This window comes from Puma concolor, chromosome A1 (assembly GCF_028749965.1).
Source record: "Puma concolor isolate L17-30 chromosome A1, mPumCon1.1.hap2, whole genome shotgun sequence".
In the NCBI taxonomy this organism is placed as follows: domain Eukaryota; kingdom Metazoa; phylum Chordata; class Mammalia; order Carnivora; family Felidae; genus Puma; species Puma concolor.
In genome coordinates, this window is record NC_141667.1 from 136,647,985 (window position 1) to 136,674,763 (window position 26,779).

The 26,779-nt window shown below is 41.3% G+C and overlaps 1 protein-coding gene across 1 annotated transcript in view; it reads left to right on the forward strand.

Moving 5' to 3' along the window:
• ALDH7A1 (aldehyde dehydrogenase 7 family member A1) overlaps positions 1-25,507 on the forward strand; it is a 40,703-nt gene extending 15,196 nt beyond the window's left edge. Inside the window, exons 7-18 of the mRNA XM_025923707.2 lie at positions 126-170; positions 3,652-3,729; positions 6,629-6,726; positions 11,458-11,499; positions 12,518-12,612; positions 14,472-14,556; positions 15,970-16,076; positions 19,162-19,278; positions 20,289-20,386; positions 20,832-20,905; positions 24,140-24,215; positions 25,339-25,507. Of these exons, the coding sequence (XP_025779492.1) occupies positions 126-170; positions 3,652-3,729; positions 6,629-6,726; positions 11,458-11,499; positions 12,518-12,612; positions 14,472-14,556; positions 15,970-16,076; positions 19,162-19,278; positions 20,289-20,386; positions 20,832-20,905; positions 24,140-24,215; positions 25,339-25,393 (970 nt within the window). The 3' untranslated portion in view covers positions 25,394-25,507. The remainder of the gene's footprint in view (positions 1-125; positions 171-3,651; positions 3,730-6,628; positions 6,727-11,457; positions 11,500-12,517; positions 12,613-14,471; positions 14,557-15,969; positions 16,077-19,161; positions 19,279-20,288; positions 20,387-20,831; positions 20,906-24,139; positions 24,216-25,338) is intronic.
• Positions 25,508-26,779: the final 1,272 nt, after the last annotated feature.

Consider the following 26,779-nt stretch of genomic DNA (forward strand, 5'->3'; position numbering starts at 1 on the left):
ATCACTTATTAGGCTCTGTGGTTTAATTGGACAGAACTTCTCAGAAAGACTTGTTTCTGCTTGACAATAAAAGGTATTTATGATTTCCACCAAACTAAGTTGTTTTTTTTTTTGATCCTCTCAAGGAAAGGAGCTCCAACAACTTCCCTCATTAGTGTAGCTGTCACAAAGTAAGTATGTGTGGCTTTCTTTTCCTGAGTATCGAATAATCGGAAAAGGTGATCGGTAGGCACTGGCTTTTAATCCAGTGTGGAAGGGTCATATTTATTAAGCATGGAACTTGGGTAACCTTTTTTTCTCCTTGGCTTGTAATCAGATTTTTTTTTTTTTTTAATGTTTGAGAAGGAGAGAGAGAGAGGCGGCTGTGGGGGGGAGGGGTACGAGGGGGGGAGAGGGGGGATCTAGCAGGGGAGGGGCAGAGAGACAGGGAGACCAAGGATCCTAAGGAGACTCCATGCTAACAGCACAGAGCCCAATACAGGGCCTGAACTCACAATGGGGAGTTCATGATCTGAGCTGAAGTCGGCTTCTTGACTGACTGAGGTATCCAGGTGCCCCTGTAATAACTTTTACATCATTTTACGGTATATGGAGCTCTTGCAGAGCCATGTAATTGAACTCTTTGGAAACAAGCCAGATATTGATAAAGGTATTCAAACTTCAAAACTTTTATGTCTTTTGGGAAATAACACCAAATCCAGTGGAAAGGAACTATCCTTACAATTTACGGACTGTATTTAGTAACTTCTAAACATGTTCATGGTTTTGATTTTTACCCAGGTGATAGTTTCCTGGCTTTTGTTTAATAGGTGGTTGGCAAAACAAAGAAATGGTTGTTATACTGTTCTGTTGACTCTTCTAACACTATCTAAAATGTATTTCATCTTTTGGTGACAAAAATTTTTTTAATCATTTTAGAGAACTTGACAACTCTGATTAGGTCATAAAATCAGTATTACTGGTTTATCGTTGTGGCATTTAGAGTCTGTATAGAACAGGATGTCTTCCCGTGTAGAGTGGTGACCGTTCTTGCTGTTCCATGGGCTGCATGGTCTTCTTTCTCTGATTTAAGAATTGCTGGTAGAAAGCCTGTGGAATCTTTATGGAAGAGGGTCCTTGAGGTTAGAAGTCCATTGAGGAACAGTGGCTTAGGAATTGACACGTGGGCTGAAAGAGAGAGTAGTAGGTGTTAGTATTTACTTGAAAGGAATACATGATATTGAGGAAACTTTATCCTCCAAGGCAAGACAATTAAATTTAACAATTAAATAACTACTGACTTATTTATAATAATTAAAATTTATGATTATAATTATACTTAAATTATAATTAAGTATTAAAGACAACTCTAATCTGCATGACACATGAGACAAATCACATGTAAAAATATAAGATTCCTGGGCAGTTTTTAAAAATAAACCTTAAAAAACAGTTTATGTCCCAAAACAGTTAATGTCGACAGAGTGAACAGACTTACCGATTGTTACTAGGCAGCTTTTTTTTTTTTTTCAAGTTCATTTTTTTATTTTGGGAGAGAGAGAGGGAGAGAGAATCCCAAGCAGGCTCTGCACTGGCAACACAGAGCCCGACCATGAGATCATGACCTGAGCTGTAATCAAGAGTGGGACACTTAACCGACTGAGCACCCAGTTGCCCCATCAGCTGGTTTCAAATATTTATTTTGATAATAGTTTCACATGTTCTATGTGATTGCTCCTTTGATCTCATTTATTTGCTCTAAATAGTTTGAAGGATTTGAAATGTTCCTGTGGGAGTGTGGCTGATTTTTTAGGTAATTGAGAATGTTAGCTGATTCTGTTAGAGAAGACAGTAAATAAAATGATGCTAGATTTTGCTGGAGTTAACTAAAGGTGCTGCAGAATCAGCTAAACGTTCAGATTCCTACATGTACACTGCCTACGCGTTGTCCCTTTTTCTATTCATAAAGATGTAGGAAAGGTCATAGTTTGCCAGGAGGGATAGCATCCAGTATTTCTCTTTATTCTGTGTCTTTGTAACATTTTATGCAGGAGTAAGGAGGTGAGATCTGCTTTGGACAGGTGTGGGGGTTGCTCTGACTCACAAGCCTGCTGACTCACAAGAAGCAGAATGTCTTAGAAAAATTCCATAGGCACAGCTTTCAGTTACCCATAAAGGACATGAAGTTAGAAAAGTCCCTGTGCTCAGGGAAGAGCAGAAAGCCTGAGGTTCCCATTTACAGTTCTCATGTTGTTATGCCAGTCCAGATGGAGTTCACCGGTCAGGGGTCGTGTCTACCGTAAGTCATGCTGTGTCTCTGTAGCACTGGTGATGCCCTGACATTGACCAGGTCACCTGGGCAACGGAATGAGAGACTTAACCCAAAGTCAGAGGCTCATGCAATAGGGAAAAGGGTTTTGTAAACCCACAGACACAGAGCAAAATCCTGACCCTTCAAAAACAATCTGCCTCCTTCTGCAGACAGTGTATATACCCCGAGTCTGTGGGAAAAATTGTACGACCTGAAATCTAGGTTCAGACATTACAACGGCATGTATGATCCTTGGTACAGGAAAAAAGAAAACCACTATAAAGGACAGCTTCGGGGACAGTTAAAGAATTTATGTTTAACAGCGGTCCCTTTTTTTATGGAAGTGTTTGTTTTTTTAATTTGGATTCTTAAAAAAAATTTAAACAAATTAGGAAGTAGCCAGAAGGTTAGGAGGATTGATGAATAGTCTTGGCTGTATTCAGGAAGCTCAAAATGAAAGAGAAACCAGAATTACCATTTTTTACAACTCCTCATCAGATTTAAGGTGTATGGAACTGTAGTTATTATTTTGATTCATAGAATAAGTTGTATTATTCAGTGTTAAAAAACTGCTAGCCCACAGTGCTTTAGCCTGGAGGGTGCTGATATTTCTTTAGTAAAGGATTTGGTGTGAAGCCAGTGGAGACTAGTCGTGAACTTGTTGAGGTTCTGTTGGCAGGTGTAGCTCCCTCTGCTGTACCTCCTCAGCAACTACACTAGGTTTGGGGCCTCTTTTGGTTTCCTCCTTTACCACTTCTCTGGCTGGCCTTTGCTTTGCACAGATGTGTTGGGATTTCATTTGCTGATGGGGACTACCTTTCTTCCTTTTTCTTTCTTTATTTTTAAAAATTTTTTAAGCATTTATTTTTGAAGGAGAGAGAGAGAGTGAGAGTCATAGCATGAACACCGTAGGGGCAAGAGAGAGGGAGACACAGAATCCGAAGCATCTTTTTATTTCTTTGCCATCATTTTGATGGATTTGTGGCAACAGACGAAAACAAAAACCAAAAACAAACGTCCTGTGATCACTCTGTCGTCTTAAGCTAGATATGTGTTCCTAGTTTGCCAGAAAAATATTAGAAAACAGTGAGCAGTTGAACTACCTGACCGTTGCATTGTATCTTTTATTTATTTTGTATGTTTTTTTTCTTCTAAAGATTTTAGGGGGAAAAGAGTTTTGCCTTTAAGTGTTGGAAAACCTCGTCTGTAGTATGTGAGGTGAAATGTAGGCCTGCATGTTTGGGGTCAGAGTGAGGGAGAAAGTTGGAAAAGGAAAGTCACGCAGTTGGAAATTATTCCTAGTTTTAGAAAAACCCTTAGAAATTGTTTTCTTTCTTAGTAATTGCTTTTTCCTTTTTTAGGATAATAGCCAAGGTTCTAGAAGACAACAAACTGCCTGGTGCTATTTGTTCCTTGACCTGTGGTGGAGCAGATATAGGGTAGGTCAACGGGCCCTGTGTCTTTTTCTGTTGAAGGACTCCGGGTTGATTGATCCGAATCATTTTTTTTTAAGTTTTTTCAATCTTTATTTATTTATTTATTTATTTATTTATTTATTTATTTATTTCCACGTTTATTTATTTTTGGGACAGAGAGAGACAGAGCATGAACAGGGGAGGGGCAGAGAGAGAGGGAGACACAGAATCAGAAACAGGCTCCAGGCTCCGAGCCATCAGCCCAGAGCCTGACGCGGGGCTCGAACTCACGCACCGCGAGATCGTGACCTGGATGAAGTCGGACGCTTAACCGACTGCGCCACCCAGGCGCCCCTCAATCTTTATTTATTTTTGAGAGACACAGAATGCCAGTGGGGGAGGAGCAGAGAGACAGAGAGAGGGAGACACAGAATCCGAAGCAGGCTCCAGGCTCTGAGCTGTCAGTACAGAGCCCGACGCGGGCCTCAAACTCATGATCTGTGAGATCATGACCTTAGCCGAAGTCAGACCCTTAGCTGACTGAGCCACCCAGGTGCTCCAGAATCATCTTTTTTTTTTTTTTTTTTTTAATTTTTTTTTTAACATTTATTTATTTTTGAGACAGAGAGAGACAGAGCATGAACAGGGGAGGGTCAGAGAGAGGGAGACACAGAATCTGAAACAGGCTCCAGGCTCTGAGCTGTCAGCACAGAGCCCGACGCGGGGCTTGAACTCACAGCCCTCACGGACCGCGAGATCATGACCTGAGCTGAAGTCGGCCGCTTAACCGACTGAGCCACCCAGGCGCCCCTCATCTTTATTACAATAATGAAACCCAGTAAAGCTGAGGAGGTGTGAGTGCTTTTTTGGAATCATTATTATTACGTACCTTATTGGGCTTTGTCTTTATTAGTCTTTGTTGGAAGAAGAGTAAGAATTATTTTTTTTAATTACCCAGAGCTACTTGTGTAAGATGTTTACAGCCTAAAATAAGAAACTGCTGGAACATTGGGACGTCTATGGCTTCCTGACACTTGATTTATAAAGGTGCTTACTCACAAAGCAAAGCTGTGGAATTGGAGTCTGGTGTATTCCTCCCCCCACATCCTATTGTCTAGGTTCTTGAGCTGAACGAAAAAAGGGACCCCTGGGAATAGAGCCTCTTTTTAAAAATGTATTGTTTTAAGAAAATTGCTATATAATTCACATACCATGAAATTATCTCTTTAAAAAGGTACAGTTGAGTGGTTTTTAGAATATTCACAGTGTTTTGCAATCATTACCGTTATCTTACTTGAGAACATTTTCATTTCACCAGGAAGGAACTTTGTACTTATTAGCACTCACTTACCATCTTCCCTCTTCCCCCTGGCAACCACTCCTGTACTTTCTATCTCTATAGTTGGGCCTGTTTGGGACATTTCATGTAGATGGAATCATATAACATGTGGCCTTTCGTGTCTGGTTTCTTTAACTCAGCATAACATCAGAGCCTGTTTTTAAGCTGGGAACTGACTCTGATTGCCCTGAACAATGATGGAAGTTGAAGTTGTTACTACTGGCTTAGACTTTGTTTATGTATTTATTTTAAGATTTTATATTTAAGTAGTCTTTATATCCAACGTGGGGTTCGAACTCACAACTCCAAGATCAAGAGTCCCATGCTCTGCCCACTGAGCCAGCTGGGTGCCCCTGGCTTAGACTTTAATTAAGTGTGGTTTCATAGGAGTCAGGCCTCACAGCCCACACTGGTGTGGTTAAAATGTTGATCTCCATCCATCACTGTTACCATACTACTCCACTTACTGGTCAGTCTCAAAATGAATGAATGAATGAATGAATGAATGAATGAATAAATCAGTCCTTTTTTTATAAAAATGGGAACGTGTTAGAAAATACAACTTTCACATATAGAGTGGATAGTGAAATAATATCTAAATGTCATTTATAAAATGAATAATATATCCTTTGACCTAGTCTTTTTTGTGCTTTGTACTTTGTTTTTTTTTAATGTTTATTTTTGAGAGAGAGAGAGAATCATGAGTGGGGGAGGAGCAGAGAGAGAGGGAGACAGATTCCCAAGCAGGGTCCGCACTGTCAGGGCAGGGCTGATGCGGGTGTTGAACCCATGAACCATGAGATCGTAACCTGAGTTAAACTCAAGAGTTGGACGCTTAGCCAACTGAGTCACCCAGGCGCCCCTCTTCTTTGGACATCAGTCCTTCACGTTGGTCTTGAGCTGGCTCAGATAGAGTAGTGTTTGCATTCATGCATTTAGTAACAGCCACTTTGAGTATCCATATCCATGCTCACGTTTGCTGGGCTGAACCTGGGGAAGTCTCCATGCATAATCTCATCAAGCTGTTCCAGCCTTAACCTAAGTCTGATGCTCTGGCTACCCTTCATGGTCCATACTGAGTCCTTTGAAGCTCTGAACCAGGAGCCCGGTGGATCAGATCGATAGTATCTGATTTATATTTCTTAGAGGTAACTGGAAATCCTAGCACAGTCTTTGTTAAGTGAGCTTTCGTGAGAGATACTTAGGATGCTTTCCTGCAACCTTCACATTTTTAATTCTTAAAGGAATTAGTAGTTGAGGGGTCTGCAGAATAACTGGGATGTTAATGAAGGAAGTGCTAAGGTCATAATGTATAGGAAGGACTTTCATCCTTAACAATGTCCTCAAGGTGATTTCAGTTTACAGAGAGCTCCCAGACCAGGTTAGCCTATTTTGCTGTGTGGCTCTGCCTGTGAACATCTAGTTCATTTTCATGAAAACTTTCCTTTGCATCCTTGGGATAGACATATTTGTATCTTTGACTGAGTGTCTTTTTGTGATGAGGAAGTGTTCTGACCTGGTTCCAGCAGGTGCCACTGTTGCTGGGTTTCTCTGCCTTGAGTGACTGTGTTTATTCCCCTGCAGCACTGCAATGGCCAAAGATGAACGGGTGAACCTGCTGTCCTTCACCGGGAGCACACAGGTGGGAAAACAGGTGGCCCTTATGGTGCAGGAGAGATTTGGTAAGTGTTGCCTTTTAATGAGGATTGCAGTTCCATCAGGGATGGATATGAAATCTAAAAGTTGGGTTTTTCCTCCCTGATCCCTTCTGAAGGGACAACAGCCATGTTTATTTGAATATCCAGGTAACAGAGGGATACAGCTATTAATGGGGAGATTGCAAATTTAATAGCATAATTTTCAGAAGGATTTCATTTCCCCCGTAAATTACCATAGTGAAATCCTATCAAATACATTTCTTTATTTCTATCAGAAGTGTTTGGCAAATTAAAAACAGAAAATTCACACTCCAAGCAGGACCAGGGAGTACAGGACCTAGAATAAGTATGGAACGGAAGACTTGAATCTGTTCTTACTTACATTTTACGTATATATGACTGAAAAGGGTTTTATACACACAGCCTTGTATGCTTTATGGCTCATTAAGGCAGTTTTATTATTTATTTATTTATTTGTTAAAAAGATTTAATTTTTTAAAGTAATCTCTACCCACAGTGTGGGGCTTGAACTCAAAACCCCAAGATCAAGAGTCCCATGCTCTACAAACTGAGCCAGCCGGGTGCCCCCACAGGCATTGGTTTGCATTGCATTGCATTGCATTGCATTTGCGTTTGCGTTTGCGTTTGCGTTTCGTGCTTATTTATTTATTTAAAATTCATGCATTTGTTTTGAGAAAGAGGAAGAGAATTCCAAGCAGGCTCTATGCTGTCAGCCCAGAGCCCAACACGGAGCTTGATCCCACCAGCTGTGAGATAAGACCTGAGCTGAAATCCACAGTCTAACACTTAACTGAGCCCCCAGGTGCCTGCCAAAGGCATTGCTTTTAAACAGCAAGTTTACAAACCAGTAGAGCTAATAACTAAGGTCAGCAAGGTTACAGGATACAAGATACAATACAAAGATCACTTGCATTCCTTTACTTTGACCATAAGCATTCTCAAAATGAAATTCTGAAGACATTGACACCAGTGTCAAAAAGAATAAAATACTTAAGAATAAATTCAACAGGGGCTCCTGGCTGTCTCAGTTAGTAGAGCATGCAACTCTTGATCTCAGGGTTGTGGGTTCAGGCCCCACGTTGGACGTGATTACTTAAAAATAAAATCTTTGAAAAATAATAAATACAACAAAGGAAGTTGGAGTCTTTCACACAGGAATTACTACAGAGTATCATTGAAAGTAATTAAAGAACACCTAAGTCAATGTAAAGACATCCCATTTTTACTGTTTGGGAAACTTAGTATTATTGTAGCCTAAGATCAATACTGTCCAAGTAATCTACAGATTCATTGCAGTCCCTTTCCAAATGTCAGCTGGCTTCTTTGCAGAATTGACAGGCTGATCCTAAAATTCAGATGAAATGCAAAGGACCCCAAGCAGCCAAACAGTCTTGAAAAAGACCAAAGGGGGACCCATATGTCCTAATACTGCAACTTACTCTAAAAAATTCAGTATAAAAAATTCAAGACTATGTACTGGCATCAGGATAGACATAAAAATGAGTGGAATAACAGTCCAGAAATAAACCCTTCGAGTTACGGTTAACTGATTTTTGATAAGGGTGCCAGGACATTTCAATGGAGGGAAAAACTAGTCTTTTTAACAAATGATGCTGGGACAGCTAGATATCCAAGTATGTACATATGAAAGACCCCACCTTTCCTGTACACAAAAATTAACTCCTAATGTATCGAAGACCTGAATGTGTGAGCCAGAACTACCAAACTCTTAGAAGAAAACATAGGAATAGGTTTTTGTGGCCTTGGATTAGGCAATGGTTTCTAGGATATGACCCTTAAAACATAACCAACATGAGATAGACTTCATCAAAAATAAAACTTTCATGCTTCAGGGGCGCCTGGGTGGCTCAGTCGGTTGAGCAACCAACTTCAGCTCAGGTCATGATCTCACAGTTTGTGAGTTTGAGCCCCGTGTCGGGCTCTGTGCTGACAGCTCAGAGCCGGACCCTGTTTCTGATTCTGTGTCTCCCTCTCTCTCTGCCCCTCTGCCACTCGTGCTGTGTCTCTCTGTGTCTCAAAAATAAATAAACATTAAAAAAAATTAAAAAAAAAAAAAAAAAACTTTCGTGCTTCAAAGGGTACTATCAAAAAGATGGACAGAACAACCTACAGAATGGGAGAAGGCATTTGCAAATCCTTTATCTGATAACATGTTGGTATCTAGAATAAATAAAGGACTCTTAAAATTCAGCAATATAAAACACAATCCAGGGGTGCCTGAGTGTTTAGTCGGCTAAGCCTCTGATTCTTGATTTCGGCTCAGGTCATGATCTCAGGGTTTGTGAGTTCGAGCCCAAATCAGGCTTCTCGAAGACAGCGCAGAGCCTTCTTGAGATTCTCTGTGTCCCTCTCTCTCTCTGCCCCTCCCCCATCTCAGAAATAAATAATAAACATTAAAAAAAATTAACCAATATATCCAACACTAGAGCAGTAGCTAAGTAAAATTTAGTCTGTCATGGTGAAGTACTATGCAGTGATTTTTTTAAAATAGCTCTTAACAACTTAGGTACATGTGTAAGAGCAAATTAGTTTGTACAATCTCAAGTAAATAGAAATGAACATTGAAGAGATTTGAAGGCCCTATACCAAATTATGAGGAGAGATTTTATTATGCTTACGAGCCATGACTTTTTCCCTGTTTGATACTTTCTGATTAAAACATTTTTTCCTGCAGTGAGCACATAGTTTTTTTAAAGTTTCTTTAGTTTGAGAGAGAGTGAGAGTGAGAGAGTGAGCCAGCATGAGCAGGGTAGGGGCAGAGACAGAGGAAGAGAGAATCTCAAGCAGGCTCCACACTACCAGTGCAGACCCCGATGTGGGGCTTGATGCTATGAACTGTGAGATCATGACCTGAGCCGAAATCAAGAGTCAGATGCATCACTGACTGAGCCATCTGAGCACATAATTTTTTAACTTCTTTTATTGTGGTAAAAAAATGTGTGTGTGTGTGTATGTGTGGAAAAACATGTATATATATTTTGTATTATATATATAATATAAAATGTATCGTTTTACCCATTTTAAGTGTATACTTCTGTGGCATTAAGTACATGTTCATTGTTGTGTAACGATCTTTTTGTTTTCCCAACATCATCCCCATTAAAAACCACCTCCGTATTTCTGCCTTCTTCCAGCCCTTGGCAACCATCATTCTCCTTTCTTTCTTTTCTGGATTTGACTCTTCTAAGAACCTCCTATAAGTAGAATCACCACCCAATATTTGTCCTTTTGTGACTGGCTTACTTCACATAGCATGTCTTAAAGGTCACAACGTGTGTCAGAATTTTCTTCCTTTTTAGGGTGGAAGGTTATTCCCTTGTATGTATTTACCACATTTGGTTGATTCATTCATTCATTTAAAATTTTTTTTTAATGTTTATTTCTTTTTGAGGGAGAGAGAGACAGAGCGTGAGCAGGGGGAGGGGCAGACAGAGAGGGAGACACAGAATCCAAAGCAGGCTCCAGGCTCCGAACCGTCGGCACAAGTCTGATGTGGGGCTCAAACTCACAAACCATAAGAAGATGACCTGAGCTGAAGTTGGACGCTTAACCGACCGAGCCACGCAGGTGCCCTGATTCGGGCATTTATTGATAGACACTTGGGCTGCTGCTACCTTGCAGCTCCTGTTTTTTGTTTTTATTTTTGTCTCCACCTTGTGGCTGTTAGGAACAGCGCAGCTCTGAGCATAGGTCTGCTCTTACCTGTTCACGTTCCTGTTTTCACTTCTATTGGTTAGGTACCCAGAAGTGGATTGATAGGCATATCGTAATCCTGTGATTCATTTCTTGGAAAGTTACACAGTCTTCCACAATGACTGCTCCGTTTTACACTAAATGTTTGTGGAGTTGGGGAGGGGATATAATTTCACATTTAGAGAAAAGTTACATGACTAACACAAGAAATTCCTGTATACAGGAATTCACAAAATTCACCCACTACTTACTTGTTTCCCCATTTGTTTTATCACTTTCTTTCTCTCCGGCAGCACGCACACACATAAACTGTGGGTGCGTGTTGTTTTTTAACCTTTGGGGAAAGGTGAAGACATTGTGTTTCTTCACCAAGTATTTTGGTGTATTTCTTAAGAAGGACACTGTGCCATATAACTATGTATGATAAGGTTATTAAAATGAAGAAATTTGACATCAATGCAATCCTTATGATAGAGTTTAAAAAAATTTTTTTTCACGTTTTTTATTTTTGAGAGAGAGTGAGCAAGTGGGTGAGGGGCTGAGAGGGAGGGAGGGAATCCATAGCGGTTCCTCCCTGAAAGTGGAGCGTCCGATGTGGGGCTCAAACTCACGAACCGTGAAACCATGACCTTAGCTGACATCAGACGTTAACCGACTGAGCCATCCACGTGCCCCCTTATGCTACAGTTTAAATCAGAAAATAAACTGGGGTGCCTGGGTGGCTCAGTCTGTTAAGTGTCCAACTCTTGGTTTTGGCTCAGGTCATGATCTTGTGTTTCGTGAGATTGAGCCCCGCGCCAGGCTCTGTGCTGACATCACGGAGCCTGCTTGGGATGCTCTCTCTCCCTCTCTGTCTTTCTGCCCTTCCCCTTCTCTCTCTCTCTCTCTGTCTCTCAAAATAAATAAATAAACTTAAAAAAAAAAGAAAACACAGTTGAGATAGGCTGTGATTTGAGGCTATCTTTCAGTGTGCGGTAAGTACTGAAATGGGCATTAACGTGTGTTTGTGTATTTTTACAGGGAGAAGTTTGTTAGAACTTGGAGGAAACAATGCCATCATTGGTAAGGCCGCCCTTTGTTTGCTGTTGAGAATAGCTTCGGTAGCCATGGTGACCATACAGAATTTGGGTGGACACTCTTTCTTCCCTCCTCTGTTGTGTGCGTCTAAGACCTAATTTTAGGTTTCAGAGTTTCACTTGTGAGATACGACGCAAAGGTTTGAAGGCAGAGATAACTAGAAAGGACAGGTGTTCATGCTGGGAAATGTTACCTGGGGCTTCGAGCCTGTGTCTGAGCCTTTGTAGCTTGGCATGATTTCTTGTTTTTCCTTCTGCTTTCTGAAAACTGGCCACATGTTTCTCTAAAGTAAGTAACTTTTACATGACTTGTTGATTCCTTTATATATTAAAAAATTAGTTTGTCTATAATAAGATCTTGGTTGAGTGCTTTTTTATTGGGAAGGATCACTTCCTTAAAGCATTTTATCACCTAACCCATAGGCTTGGAGTTTACCTACTTCTCATTTTCAGTTGTCGGGCACAAAATAGGTTATCAGCCTTTTGTGGATAATGCACATCGATGGATTGAGATTTAATAGAAGCATGGATTTTGTGATAAGAAGGCAAAACCTGGTAATTTGTATATTGCCATTGTTACCATGTGTAGATGCCTATATTGTTGTGGTGAACACCAGAAGTTTAAAAAGCATGTGGCGGCGATGGGTTTGTTTGGGTTGGACTTCTAATCTAGAGAGTGTTCATTTGCAAATAGTTAGCATTTAGTGAGCCCTGGGTAGTTGCAGGGACTGTGCTCAGCTGTTTCATATGAGTTTATTTCCTTTAATCCCCACAAAAATCCTGTCAGGTGCCTACCATTATTAATCTCCTCTGACAACTGTACTGAGGTAAAGACCATAGAGCTCGTTATTCTGCTCTTAATGGAGGCTTCGTGGTGTGAACATGCTTACATCACTGGGGTAATGCTGACACTGTCTTCCTGAGCTTTCTGATGGCATCATCTGGTCGACCGGTTAGCCCATCTACATCGCGACACTGACAGGTGTGTGTTTTGTTTCTCCAAGCTTTTGAGGATGCAGACCTCAGCTTGGTCGTTCCGTCGGCTCTCTTCGCAGCCGTGGGGACAGCGGGCCAGAGATGTACCACTGCGCGGCGCCTGGTGAGTGTCGGCGTTGGGCGTGTGACGTTGTCTTCACACCCCACTTGGTTACACATTGTGCTGTTAGGAAGTTGTGTACAAGTATTGCTGGAAAAATGTGTTCCCGTAGACAGAACACATCTGTGGCCCTGATACACTCTTGTGTGCTCAAGGCTGATCAACCAGGGATTGTGCCCAAGCTACAAGTGGTAGAGCTGGACTGGGGACGGAGACCTCGAACAATATGGACAAAGTCCAATGTCACTTGGAGAATAAAATCAGCTATAAGTTTGAAGAATTCGAAAATTTTTCGATAAAGGATATAGAGCTTTGGCTTCGTTATAAAAACACTTCAGTAAAACATAAAGATACTAATTTGGGGCCATAAGTCTGGTCTTACATTTCTAGACTTGATGTGACATGGTTTGGTGAAAAGCAAATGTGGGTTGTCTCTGGATGAATGTATAGTCTGTGCACACATATATAGGACACATTATTATTAAGTGCACAGAGGGAGATGTGATTTAGCATCAGCGTATGGGGTTTGGGAAGTTTAATGTCTGTACTTATATTTGAGCTGGATTTCGGTTTTGTGTGGGGTATCAGCCTGATTTTCATGACTCTCATGGTCCTGAAAACTCAGTACTACAACCAAGCAAGTTTTGATTAGGTACAAAGTGTGGCTACATTCGACATTTTAAAAATTATTATTGTTGAGTTTTCCTCTTGTAATTAAAAACTTCAAACAATTGTACATTTAAATTACAGAGAAATTGGCTTTGTGTTTTTACTCTTAGCCTCAATATGAACCAATTCTTTATAAGGTTAACATAATCTAAATTAGAATAAAACGGGTCTGGAAATTAAGCCTACTTTTTCTGTAACTTTTCATACTCATTTTTTCTCTGTATTTTATAACAGTTGGAGATCTGTCTTTCCTTTGTTTTTCTATAGTTCTCCAAAAACATCTGAGATATGATATTCATAGAATGTTTACAATTTGTTGAATTTACTTTAGACATTTGTTACACTAATGCTAAGAAGGAAACAGGTCATCCAAAAGATTATAATTTTAATGATATGGTGAAATGTGAAATGACATGGAAGTCAAGCCTTCGTATATTCAGCTAAGTTTTACTTTTCCTTTGTGTCTTGGAGCAAGTGTACAAGTCCTTGCTTTACATTTAGTGTTAAACATTAAAGGATGCTATTAGTCACTGCCCAGATTGGTTTTCATAGGGACAGTGATGTGTAGAAAAACCCATTCCAGTACTGTGCACCTCTCCATGACTGCCAATCCATTTGCTACATGAAAACCGACCCAGACAATGGATGGCTGGACCAGTTCACCTCTGTCAGTGGGAACATAGCTTGGAGCTCACATCCTACCTAGTGTGAGTCCAAAGGCGGTCCTCCTGGTTGAGTCCTCCCTCTGGAGACCTAATCCGCCGAGAGCATGCTATTACACAACAGCCATACCAAGGCAGACCAAACAAACAGCTGTCAATATGTGTTCACCACAACTGGGACAGATACACTTGAGGTTCTCTGGTAATTAAGATGTTGAATGCTTTAGAGTAAAAACAGGCATAATTGCTGTGTGAAGCTTGGCCAGGCAGGTCCTTAGAAACTTGGTAAAGAGAAGGCTTATGATTTCTTTTTAACATCTACCAAGTGGAAATTTATTATCTTAATGTAGTTATTAAAAGTAGGAATGAAATAATTAAAGAACGTATACTTCTATTTGCTTTTGTTTTCAGAGATCACAGTGTCTAAGAACTAGTATGAACTAAATTAGTACTATTAATAAAAATCGCACATTGTTGACAAATTTATGTGTTTATTTGAATCTTCCCTTGAATGTTTCTTTTATCGCTTAGTTTTTACATGAGAGCATCCATGATGAAGTTGTAAATAGACTTAAAAAGGCCTATGCACAGATCCGTGTGGGGAACCCTTGGGACTGTGAGTATCTGGTTGATTTCAAAGGTATTCCTTTTTGACAGTTGGTGGTACCAGTGTTTCTATCTCAGACTTTTTGTTTTTTCTGAGAGGCCTGAGGGCATATGAAGCAGGTTATCGGGCACGTGGGGCATCAAGTCTGCTCCTAGCTTAGGATCCTGGGTGCTTGATGTAGGCTGGTGGGTGAGTCTCAAGAGATGATGTTCAAATGGGATGACTTTGACGAGCTTCTTCTCTCTGCACTCTTTTTTAAAAAAAATTTTTTTCTTTTATTAGCATTTATTTAGTTTTTGAGAGTCGGAGAGAGACAGAGTGTGAGCAGGGGAGGTGCAGAGAGAGGGAGACAAAGAATCAGAAGCCAGCTCCAGGCTCCAAGCCGTCAGCACAGAGCCAGATGTGGGACTCGAACCCCCGAACTGTGAGATCATGACCTGACCCAAAGTCAGTCGCCCAACTGACTGAGCCACCCAGGCGCCCCTCTCTGCACTCTTATGACCCTTGTGCAAGCCACCACCATTCTCATGGAAGGCTGCAAGAGTGTCCCCTCCCTGACCTGCCTGCTTCCACTTCTGCCTTCCAGAGAAGCCAGAATGGTTTTTTTAAACATGTAATTAGATGAAATAATTCATTTTCCTGCTTCATACACTCCAGTGACTTCTAATGGCTCTTCAGCTGAAACCTGGATCCCTTCCAAGACTCTCTGGATCAGGCTCACAGTCTCTCATGACGTGACCTCTGCTTCCTCCCCTGCCCACCCCCTGACTGGCTGTGTACCATTTCCTCCCTTGCTCCCTGAGCTCCGGCTTTCCCATCTTTCTTGTAGAGCTCCCAGTGTCCATGCTCCGTTCTGCTACTCTTTACGCTGGAATCCTCTTCAACCCGCTTTTCCCGTGACTGGTGCTCTAAGATTCCCCTGAGGCCTCCCTAGATCTCCCTTCTTCCTCTGACCCCTGGCCACTTTTAATGGTCTAGATTCCAGCAGCCATATAGGGCTGCATCTGTTTTTCCCTGTTCCGTTCCACACCAGCTCCTGAGCCTGTGAACTTCTTAGAGCATGATCTCATGGTCATGAATAAACGGATCGTATATTTTAAGTGCGGCGCTCTGATTAATTGGTAGCCATTCCTTTAACCCAGGGATTGACAGATTTCACTACCTGCTTATGTAGAGAAACTTTAAGCAGGACACAGTCCCGCCCCCTGGTTTAAGTGTCTGCTGTGACTACTGTGGCAGAGACAGCCTGTGTCATGCAGAACGTTGACTATTTCCTGTCTAGCCTTTTACCAGAAGAGTTTGCTGACTCCTTGTCTACACTGAGAGGCTGTCTGAAGGGGTGGGGCTGTTCACTGGGAAAGGTTTTCTAACAGTAATGATGCCTTTTGGGGTGAAATGACACACATTCCTTTTTCTCTGCAGCTAATGTCCTCTACGGGCCACTCCACACCAAACAGTCAGTGAGCATGTTTCTTGGAGCAGTGGAGGAAGCAAAGAAAGAAGGTGGCACTGTGGTCTATGGTGGCAAGGTAATGACAGCCCAGCTCAGTAGTGACAGATGTTTGCTTCCTTTCCTTTCAGCTTGAGCAGGGCTCTGGGCAGATGGCGAAGGGTCCCCCAACTACTGACTTTGCCTTCTCCATCTTTTCATAAGGGGGAAATAGGTGTTTCAGTGAGTGACAACATAAAATGCATGGAACACTTCTGGAAGGACACACAAGAAACTCCGAGTCGTGATGGCTGTTGAATTGAGACCCTGGGAATTTGTATGGAAGGGAGACCTTTCCATGGGACAGTACAAGACTTTGTATTCAGAGCAATCAGAATCTGTATTTAGTGGTTACTTTTAAAAGTCAGTTAAGGCAGGAAATCAAAGGATATGAAGCAGTTTCGCTGTAGATCTCTTGGCTGCAAGCGTTTCCACCACAAACGTTACTGTTGGATAACCAATCGGTTATAAGGCAATTTGGTATAAAGGCAACAAAAATAACTGACCATTGGTTGGGCAGTGTGTTGGTCTAGTCACTGGGTTGACTCCGGGGTTTCTTTTTTCCATTGATGGTGTACTCCCATTTTTGTATCACATAAATCTTAGCCCTGATGATGGTCACTGTAGTGGTGCCGAGTTCTGAACTCACGTTTCCCATGAACTTTGAACTTTGCATTTCCCATAGAGCTTTGAAACGTCTGTCGGGACACGCAGCAACATGTGTAGAACAACAAACACAGGGTAGAAGGTTTTCATAGCACAATACAAAGCTCTGTTAAAAATATGTATCCTAGTATTGGGGAACTGATACCTCTGTTTTTTTTTTAAATGTTTATTTTTGTTAGAGGCACCTGGGTGGCTCAGGTCATGATCTCACGGTTTGTGGGTTTGAGCCCCGTGTCGGGCTCTGTGCTGACAGCTCGGAGCCTTGGAGCCTCCTTTTGATTCTATGTCTCCCTCTCTCTCTGCCCCTCCCCCACTCACGCTTTGTCTCGCTCACTTGCTCTCTCTCAATAAATAAAACATTTAAAAACATAAAAAATAAAGTTTTTTTGTTAATGTTTATTTTTGAGAGAGAGCAAGTAAGTCACATGTGGGAGTGAGGAAGGACAGAGAGAGGAAGACAGAGGATCTGAAGTAGGCTCCACACTGACGGCAGAGAGCCCGATGCAGGGCTTGAACTCATGAATCATGAGTTCACAACCTGAGCTGAAGCCAGACACTTAACCGACTGAACCACCAAGGCACCCCATTAAATGTTTGCTTATTTTCGAGAGAGAGCGAGAGAGAGAGAGAGAGAGAGTCAGAGTGCAAGCTGGGGAGGGGCAGAGAGAGAAGGGGACAGAGGATCAGAAGCGGGCCCTGCTGACAGCAGAGCACGCACACACACACACACACACACACACACACACGCCTTGTTAAATAGAAGTGTGTTTGCATATTTGTGTATTTTTTGTTACTCGTGTTACCTTTTTTCTTTGGGTAACATGTACGTAAGTTATGTAATGCAATGTGTTACAGTAGTAGATACTGCTGCCATGCATGGGATTGGGAGTTGATACAGTTGACTCTTGGAAAACACAGCTCAAAGAATAACACAAACCCAGTGGAGACTAGACCACCCAACCATGGGCATCAAGAGTATTTTACAGAAGGAATGCAAGCATTAGTTAAGTGGACATGAACTGGTAATTTGGTTCCATGGAGGTTGGTTAGGAGAGTGTCTACAGTATACTCTTGGGGCTTTTGATTTTTGTACAGTATGTATTGGTTTGCTAGGGCAGACTGGGTCATTTAAATGACAGAAATTGACACAGTTGTGGGGCTGAGTCTAAAATCAAGGTCCTGGCAGAGTTTCTGCTGAGGCCTGTGTTCTTGGCATGCAGACGGCCACCATATTGGTGTGTGCACATGGCTTTTCCTTTGTGTTTCTGGTATCTCTTCCTCTTGTAGGGATGTCAGTTCTGGCTGATTAGGCCCCTCACATGTGACCTCATTTGAACTTTAATTACTTCCGTAAAGATTCTGTTTCCAGGGGTGCCTGGGTGGCTCAGGCAGTTAAGCGTTGGACTTCGGCTCAGGTCATAATCTTGCAGTTTGTGGGAATGAGCCCTTTGTCAGGCTCTGTGCTGACAGCTCAGATCCTGGAGCCTGCTTTGGATTCTTTGTCTTCCTCCCCACTCATGTGCGCGCACGTGCTTTCTCTCTCTCTCTCTTTCTCAGAAAAAACATTCAAAAATGAATAAATAGATGTTCTGTCTCCAAATTCAGTCACACTGTACCGGTTAAAGCTTCAGTATAGGAATTTGGGGATGGGGGACACAGTACTGTCTGTCTTTATTTATTTATTTATTTATTTATTTATTTATTTATTGTAATTTTTTTGAATGTTTATTCATTTATTTTGAGAGAGAGAGGGAGAGAGAATCCCAAGCAGGTTTCATGCTGTCAGCATAGAACCCAATGTGGGGCTCGAACCCACAAACTGTGAGGTCATGATCTGAGCCGAAATCAAGGGTCAGACATTTAAATACCTGAGCCACCCAGGCGCCCCTCACATTACAGTCTTAAAACACAAACGGTTTAGATGACATATTTTTACATTGTGTAAGGTTTTTTTTTTTTAATTTTTTTTTTTTTTTAACGTTTATTTATTTTTGGGACAGAGAGACAGAGCATGAACGGGGGAGGGGCAGAGAGAGAGGGAAACACAGAATCGGAAACAGGCTCCAGGCTCTGAGTCTTCAGCCCAGAGCCCAACTCGGGGCTCGAACTCACGGACCGTGAGATCATGACCTGAGCTGAAGTCGGACGCCCAACCGACTGAGCCACCCAGGCGCCCCAACATTGTGTAAGTTTTTTAAAAAGCCACCTGTAACAGTGGTGTTTCAGTGTAACCTCATCCTTTTTTTTTCTATTTTTATCTGACTGACTAACTTAGGAGCGATAGGAGGCAGAGAACGTTTTCATTTGTGATGATGTTATTTTTGGGAAATAATTCACCTGTAGATGGTGTTTGTTTTTTTTAATTTTCCTCCACAAGTACGGCAAAGGTTGTATCTGATGACCCAAAGTAGCAGAAAACAAAATGCTTTCATTCTTGTGATTTTACTTCTCTACTGAAGGTTATGGATCGCCCTGGAAATTATGTAGAACCAACCATTGTGACAGGTCTGGCCCATGATGCATCCATTGCCCACACAGAAACGTTTGCTCCGATCCTTTATGTCTTTAAATTCAAGGTAAAAATGGGTTCTGTTTGCTTTTTCTCTAGTTTAATGTTGAAAAAACAAATGAGAAGAGTAAAGAAAATGAAAGAATGTGACATTTTACTCTGTTAGCCTATAGGGAGGTTTTAGGTAGTAACTCTGCAAGAAAAACTGCCTGTGGGGAATAAAAGAGAGGCACCTATGTCCTTCTCGGCTGAGGTTAGACAAAAACTGACTGCCACCCCTCCCAGGTCCACTCTCTGCAATCCCAGGAGATTGAATCAAGATTGGAATGTGCCGTAATTAACAGTTAAAAAATAATGAGAATTGTGTCTTTTTACAGTTATATGATTGATGTTTAAAACACTTAAATAGTTTATCACTGGTTTACATGATGTCACTAGAGGTATAATTTCATGTTTTATAGTGTGTGTGTGACTAAATTCTTGAGCAAATTATTTAGTGTCTCTTGCCTAATTTTTTTTTTTTTTTAATTTTTTTTTTTTTTAACGTTTATTTATTTTTGGGACAGAGAGAGACAGAGCATGAATGGGGGAGGGGCAGCGAGAGAGGGAGACACAGAATCAGAAACAGGCTCCAGGCTCTGAGCCATCAGCCCAGAGCCTGACGCGGGGCTCGAACTCCCGGACCGCGAGATCGTGACCTGGCTGAAGTCGGACGCTTAACCGACTGCGCCACCCAGGCGCCCCTCTTGCTTAATCTTTAAACCGTGGATAATATAAGACCTGTATCATCGGATGAGGATTAAATAACTAAGTGTACTGTAAGCAGTTAGATCTGTGGGTTGTGCATAATTGGAGCTCTGTAAATTAATTCTTACATAGTAGCTTGAATGGAAGCATGTACTCCTTTGTTTCTCAGAGTACAATTAAGGGAAAAACACACAAAGCTGTGTATCAGAGAAACGGAATTAGTAGGTTAATCTTTAGTTTACTTTTGTGCCCTACAGTTACACATCTTATGAATGTACCATTGTGAAATTGGACCTGAATTCTGTATCATTCTGCTGTCTGTCCTTTTAGAGTGAAGAAGAAGTCTTTGCATGGAATAATGAAGTAAAACAGGGACTTTCAAGTAGCATCTTTACCAAGGATTTGGGCAGAATCTTCCGCTGGCTTGGGTATAACTTTGTCTATTTTGAAAACTTATGTAAGTCTAATTTGTCTCGTGACTGGACTTATAAAAAAGAAAGTGAAACCATCCTAGTTGAAATACATATTTGAGCATCTAGAGTCTTAGAGGTTTGGATTTTTTGTTTGTTGGGTTTCTTTTTTTTTTTTTTTTTTAATTTTTTAGTGTTTATTTATTTTTGAGAGAGAGAGGCACAGAGCTTGAGCAGAGAAAGTGTAGAGAGAGAGAGGGAGACACAGAATTCAAAGCAGGCTCCAGGCTCTGGGCTGTCAACACAGAGTCCAATGTGGGGCTTGAACCCATGGACTGGGAGATCATGACCTGAGCTGAAGTCGGCCGCTTAACCGACTGAGCCCCCCAGACGTCTGTTGTTTGTTTTGTTTCTTAATTTCCTAATGGGTTGCTCTCAACCATGCTTCCCTTTTTACACACAGACCGAAAGGATCAGACTGTGGCATTGTAAACGTCAATATCCCAACGAGTGGGGCCGAAATTGGAGGTGCATTTGGTATGTAAAGAATCCTTTTCCATGTTGGGGGCAGTATGTTAGATGTTGGCGTTGCCATAACAAAATACCATGGACTGGGTGCCTTAAACAACAGAAATTTATTTTCTCACAGTTTTGAAGGCTGTGAGCCCAGCCAAGGTCAAGGTTTCGGCAATGTTGGTTTCTCCTGAAGCCTCTTTCCTGGCTTGTGGTCCTTACATGGCTTTTTCTCTGTGGAAGCACATGTATCACTGCTGTCTCCTCCTTTTTTCTGAGGACACCAGTCCTGTTGTTTTAGGTGCCCACCTTTATGATTTCATGGGTTTTTTTCCTTATGACTTCATTTAACCTTAATCACCTCCTTAAAGGTTCTCTTGTCAAACACAGCCACATTCTAAGTATTGGAAGTTCCGTCTTCCAGCTTGGGAATTTGGGGTGGGGACACAATCAAGAGAGCACAAGAAAAGCAGTAGTAGCTTTTAGAAAAGTTTGACTAAGAAACTGGAATAATAGAACTTGGTAACAACCTGGTCTTACATGCTTGAGAGAGCTTATGTGTTATGTGCAGAGTTCTTGTCCAGGGTCTGACTTTTTTCTCCAATGCAGTATCCCATTAGAGCCAGGGCCCTTAACCTAAGATATGTGACCCCTTGAAATGGCATCTCTTTTGGGGGGAAATGGTCCATGACCCAGACAGCATTAAGAACCCTTGGCTTTAGGCATAAGCCAGCAAGTTTCACATGAAAAATTCTGGTTTTTAATTGCTAAGCAGTGTGCTAAGTGTCCAACATTATCTTTATTTTAGATAAAATACTAAATTGTTTTTTTCACCGGGTTCTACTTGTATTTTCTAAGTCTTGAGGTTGTTTGTTTGTTTGTTTTAATGTTTATTTATTTTGAGAAAGAGAATCCCAAGCATGCTCCATGCTGTCAGCACAGAGCCTGAGATGGGCTCGATCTCATGAACCTTGAGCTCATGATCTGAGTCGAGATCAAGAATCAGATGCTTAACCAACTGAGCCACCCAGGTTCCCCTCCACAGTTAATTTTTAGATGGAAAAAGCTGTTCTCCCACTTTTCCTCCTTCATTACCAGAGGCAACTACTTTGAGATTATTACTGGGGGGAAAAAAAAACAAACATAAATTTACCTTTGAATTTACTTCAATTAAAAAAAAAAGTTTTTATTTATTTTTAATCAATTTTTTTTTTTTTTTTTGATTGAGAGAGCGGGAGGGGGGAGGAGTAGAGAGAGAGGGAGAGAGGATACAAAGCGCGTTGTGTACTGATAACAGCAAGTTCGACTTTGGGCTCGAACTCAGCAACCTTGAGATCATGACCCGAGCTGAAGTCAGATGCTCAATCAACTGAGCCATCCAGATGCCCCTAATTTTTATTTATTTATTTTAAGCACTCTCTCCACCCATCTTGGGGCTTGAACTCTTGAACCTGAGATCCAGAGTCACATACTCTACCAGCTGACCCAGCCAGGCGTCAAAGTAGTGTTTTAACTGCTTACTCTTTCTCAATTTTAGACATTATGTGTTGACCCTCTGTTAGGATAGATGAACCTTCTTAACCCTCCTTCTCTGTGTGTGTGGTATGACATTATCATGCCAGGAGAGATTAAGGGGAGACCAGAGGAACCAACCAAGCTTCTAAGAGTGCTCTCTCTCTCAGAGTCAACACAGGATGTGCTTAATTCTTCCAGCAATGGATTGTGACAAAATACCTAAAATGTCATCTACCAGGAAAGTTCATTAGAGATTCAGCGCCCACAGCGTTTACTGGGGGCTGGTCATCTAGGCACCCTTTCCCTGGCATATACCAAAATTCCAGACTCCCTGAAGGAAAGCAGGTGTTTAACATAAACCCCGTTGTATGAAAACAGGTGAGGCCCAGTGAGACGCTTGTATCTTTTAGGGAAAGTTTTACAGTGTCGGGAAAGGTATAGCAGCCAGGTTCCCAGATGCAGCAAGATCACAAGCCATGCATTTCCTGTGTAGTTGGCAATAATGTTTCCTCAGATTTGTGACGTTGTTATCCATGGGCATTATGGTTTTTGGTATTGTGGTTGGAAAGCCCAGTCCACTTTGATTTCTGATCTCTTTTCTTTTTTTTCCCATATCAAAAAATTTGGGGTCTACTTTTTATGTCGGTGGAGATCACTGTAAAAAATTTTCTTGGCAGTGGGCCAGTGATGAGCATTAGAATATTGGGGCTCATTTTCAGTACTGGGGAGTTTTGACTAGTTTTGTTTTGGTAATGTTTCTTTGACAATTATTTTCCCTTCCTTTTTTTTTTTTTTTAAAGATTTTATTTTTAAGTAATCTGTACAGCCAACGTGAGGCTTGGGTTTACAACCCCAAGATCAGGGGTCGCAAGCTTTACTGACTGAGTCAGCCAGGCACCCCAATTTTTCTCTTGCTAATTACTAGAACTATTACTTGAATACTAGCTCTTGAAGAATTGTCTAATTTTGTTATCTTTTTCCTCCTATTTTGCATCTTTTTGTTTTTATGGTTTTTTTTTTTCCCATATGGGAGATACCCTCAGAATTTTTTTTTTTTTTAAGATTTTTTTTTTTAAGTAATCTCTACATCCAGTGTGGGGCTTGAACATACCACCCCGAGATCACGAGTCTTATGCTCTTCTGACTGAGCCAGCCAGGTGCCCCCTCAGATTTTTCTCTTAGCTCTTCTGTTAACTATTTTCTTCTCTGTTTAGTATCTGTATAGTATTTAGTATCTATTACTAAACACAACATCAAGACTTAATGTCTTGTGATTTGATGGCACACTTTTACATAGTATCCTTTTCTTGTATGGAATCATTAACTTCTTATAATCTAAGGATATTACCATAGCATTTAAAATATTATAAAAGCAGAGTATGTATATTGTAGGTAATAATGTATAGTTAAGCATAAACGAGAAAATAAAATTTTATTTCTACCATCTAGAGGTTTCCCATTTTAACACATTGTCTCATGGTAAGGTTGGTTTTCTTTTGCTTCTTGGCAAATTTGTTTCCTCTTTATTCCTCCCCCCCTCCCCGCCCCCCCTTCTAGTTCTTTCATCCTGTTTATTTGGTTTATCTGATCTCTTTTTTGTTTGTAGAGGAGATACTCTGAGCTAAATGTAAACTCACTGGTTGGGTAGCTCTGGTCTTCTTTTGGTATCTTTCTGTGCTGCTGAGTAGGAGCCAGTAGGGACAAACTGCTCAAGAGATACAAGTTTCTTGTGTGTTTCTCTAGGAGGAGAAAAGCACACTGGGGGCGGCCGCGAGTCTGGTAGCGATGCCTGGAAACAGTACATGAGAAGATCCACTTGGTAAGACCAGGCTTTGGGAGGATGGGTTTGGGCTTCGAGCTGTTGGTTGGAATGCTCTTTTAAAATTAAAAGCTCTTCTACTTCCTGTTCTGTGCACAGCTTCACTTAATTTTGGTTTGCTTCACTTACTTTTGGTTCGTTCTTTCTTTCTTTCTTTCTTTCTTTCTTTCTTTCTTTCTTTCTTTCTTTCGCTATAACTATCTTTAAAACTTTTTTAATGTTTGTTTATTTATTTTTTTTTTTTTTTTTAAATTTTTTTTTTTTTTTCAACGTTTATTTATTTTTGGGACAGAGAGAGACAGAGCATGAACGGGGGAGGAGCAGAGAGAGAGGGAGACACAGAATCGGAAACAGGCTCCAGGCTCTGAGCCATCAGCCCAGAGCCTGACGCGGGGCTCGAACTCACGGACCGCGAGATCGTGACCTGGCTGAAGTTGGACGCTTAACCGACTGCGCCACCCAGGCGCCCCTGTTTATTTTTGAGAGAGAGATGGAGCATGAATAGGGGAGGGGCAGAGGGAGAGAGAGGGAGACACAGAATCCGAAGCAGGTTCCAGGCTCTGAGCTGTCCACACAGAGTCCGACACGGGGTTTGAACCCACAAGCCATGAGATCATGACCTGAGCTGAAACCAAGGGTTGGACGCTTGACTGACTGAGCCACCAGGAGCCCCGGGACCCATATAATAGGGATATTGTTCCTCTCAGGAGAAAATATAGGTATATAATTACTAGGCAAGATATTTATTTTCTAAAATATTGCATTGTATTTTATTTCTGTTGGAATGAGAATATCTATGTTTTTCCTTCTAGTTCAGTACAAGTTATTGAGAGATAAATGAAGAAAATTATATTCCCCATATTCTTGTGCCCTGAAGACTATGAATAACATGTTTGATAGGTGTTTTCCCAGATGTGTTTCTCTCCCTCTTTTTTTTTTTTTTCCCTAACACTGGATCTATACTAACTTTGTCCTAATTTTGTTTTTCTTCACCAACTTTTATCTTGGACATCTCACCTTATAATATATACAGATAGGCTAAATCTTCTTAATGGCATAAAATAGTCTATATTATGTGTGTACTACTCTTTTTGTAATTTGTTCATATTTTTTTCCCCTCTAGCACCATCAACTACAGTAAGGACCTTCCTCTAGCTCAAGGAATCAAGTTTCAGTAAAGGTGACAGTAAATTGGCGTTACATCACAGCTCACAGGCATTCTCGCAACTCTTTCTTCTGAAGACAAAGAAAAATTAAGATTTGCCCTGAATAAATAAATGCATTATTTTGAATATGCTTGGCTAATCTCTTAGCCCTGAGGCCCCAACTAAGTCAAGAGACTTACCTTTAAACAAATAAAAGTACAGATGTCACAACATGAGCCATATTTAGTAACAGATAGATTGGGTGAATTTTTATGTTGCTAGTAGTTCATGCTTTAAAAAAATTTTTATATTATAATTTAGAAGAAACTAGTAGATGCTATAGTAGGAATTTGGAAAAACACAGAATGGAGAAGAAAAAGGAAGTCTTCTTGGTAGGCCGAGTGTGAGTAAAGGTTTCTGTAGTGAGTATTGATTTACCTTACCCTCGAGCATGTGTGGGGAAGAGTGGTGTTTGAAGGGAGTGTGTTGATGTTCATGCACGTTGAGGAGCACAGCGCAATATCCATGGGGAATGCCTTGCTTTGTGTGAAACGACTAAGGGTTATTCATCGCCATTACCGCTTGCCTTGCTCATGTCCACTTGTGTCCCCACAAAAGAGCTGTGCATGGTGGACCTAGGTTTTGCTCCTGCCGTAGAACCTGTACCCGCCAAGGGCTGTGCCTGTGTCTACTGAAAGTGTGCTGGGTTTCTTACGCAACATTAGACCATTGACTTTAGCTCTTATGTTTATGCATTTGCCCTTGGATTTGTTCTGGGAGAATGACTACAGTGAGTGTGGCAGCATGTGGTAGTAGTGACCTGAGGAACGTTCACTCGTTCGTGGCTGAGGATCTGCCTCCTCCTCTCAGTGGGCTGAGTCTCTGGAGTGGGTCATCCCAAGGTTTCCTGTTGAGTCCGTGTTGGCTCTTGAAGGTCTCCTGTCGTCTTGGCAGTCTGTACTCTCTTGCCAGTTTGGACCTGGGCGGAAGCCTTCCAAGAAGATAACATTTGTAGATAATTTGATGCATCAGGATGTATGGACAGATTTAGACAACTGGCAAAGAATGGGTTATGACCCAGAGAAGTAATAAGCAAATGAGAAAACCAGGCAGTTATAAATTTATCAGGGTGGGAAAGGTATTCGTAATATGTCCGATGGCGTAGCTGTGACTGGTGTTCACCAATGCATGCTGTTGTCAACCTTGAGTATTAATTAAGCAAAATGCTGATGATGCGTACCTCTTGAGAGCTTGTTGGCCGGAAGAAGTCGGGTACATCAAAGAGGTGGACGGTTCATGTTCTTCAGGGGAAAATCAATAGTGCCTAAAATTACAAAAGAAACAGTAACAGGCTTATGCAGGTAGGGAGATAAACTTTTAGGAATCATATACTGACAGGCCATTATTATTTTGTAAAAT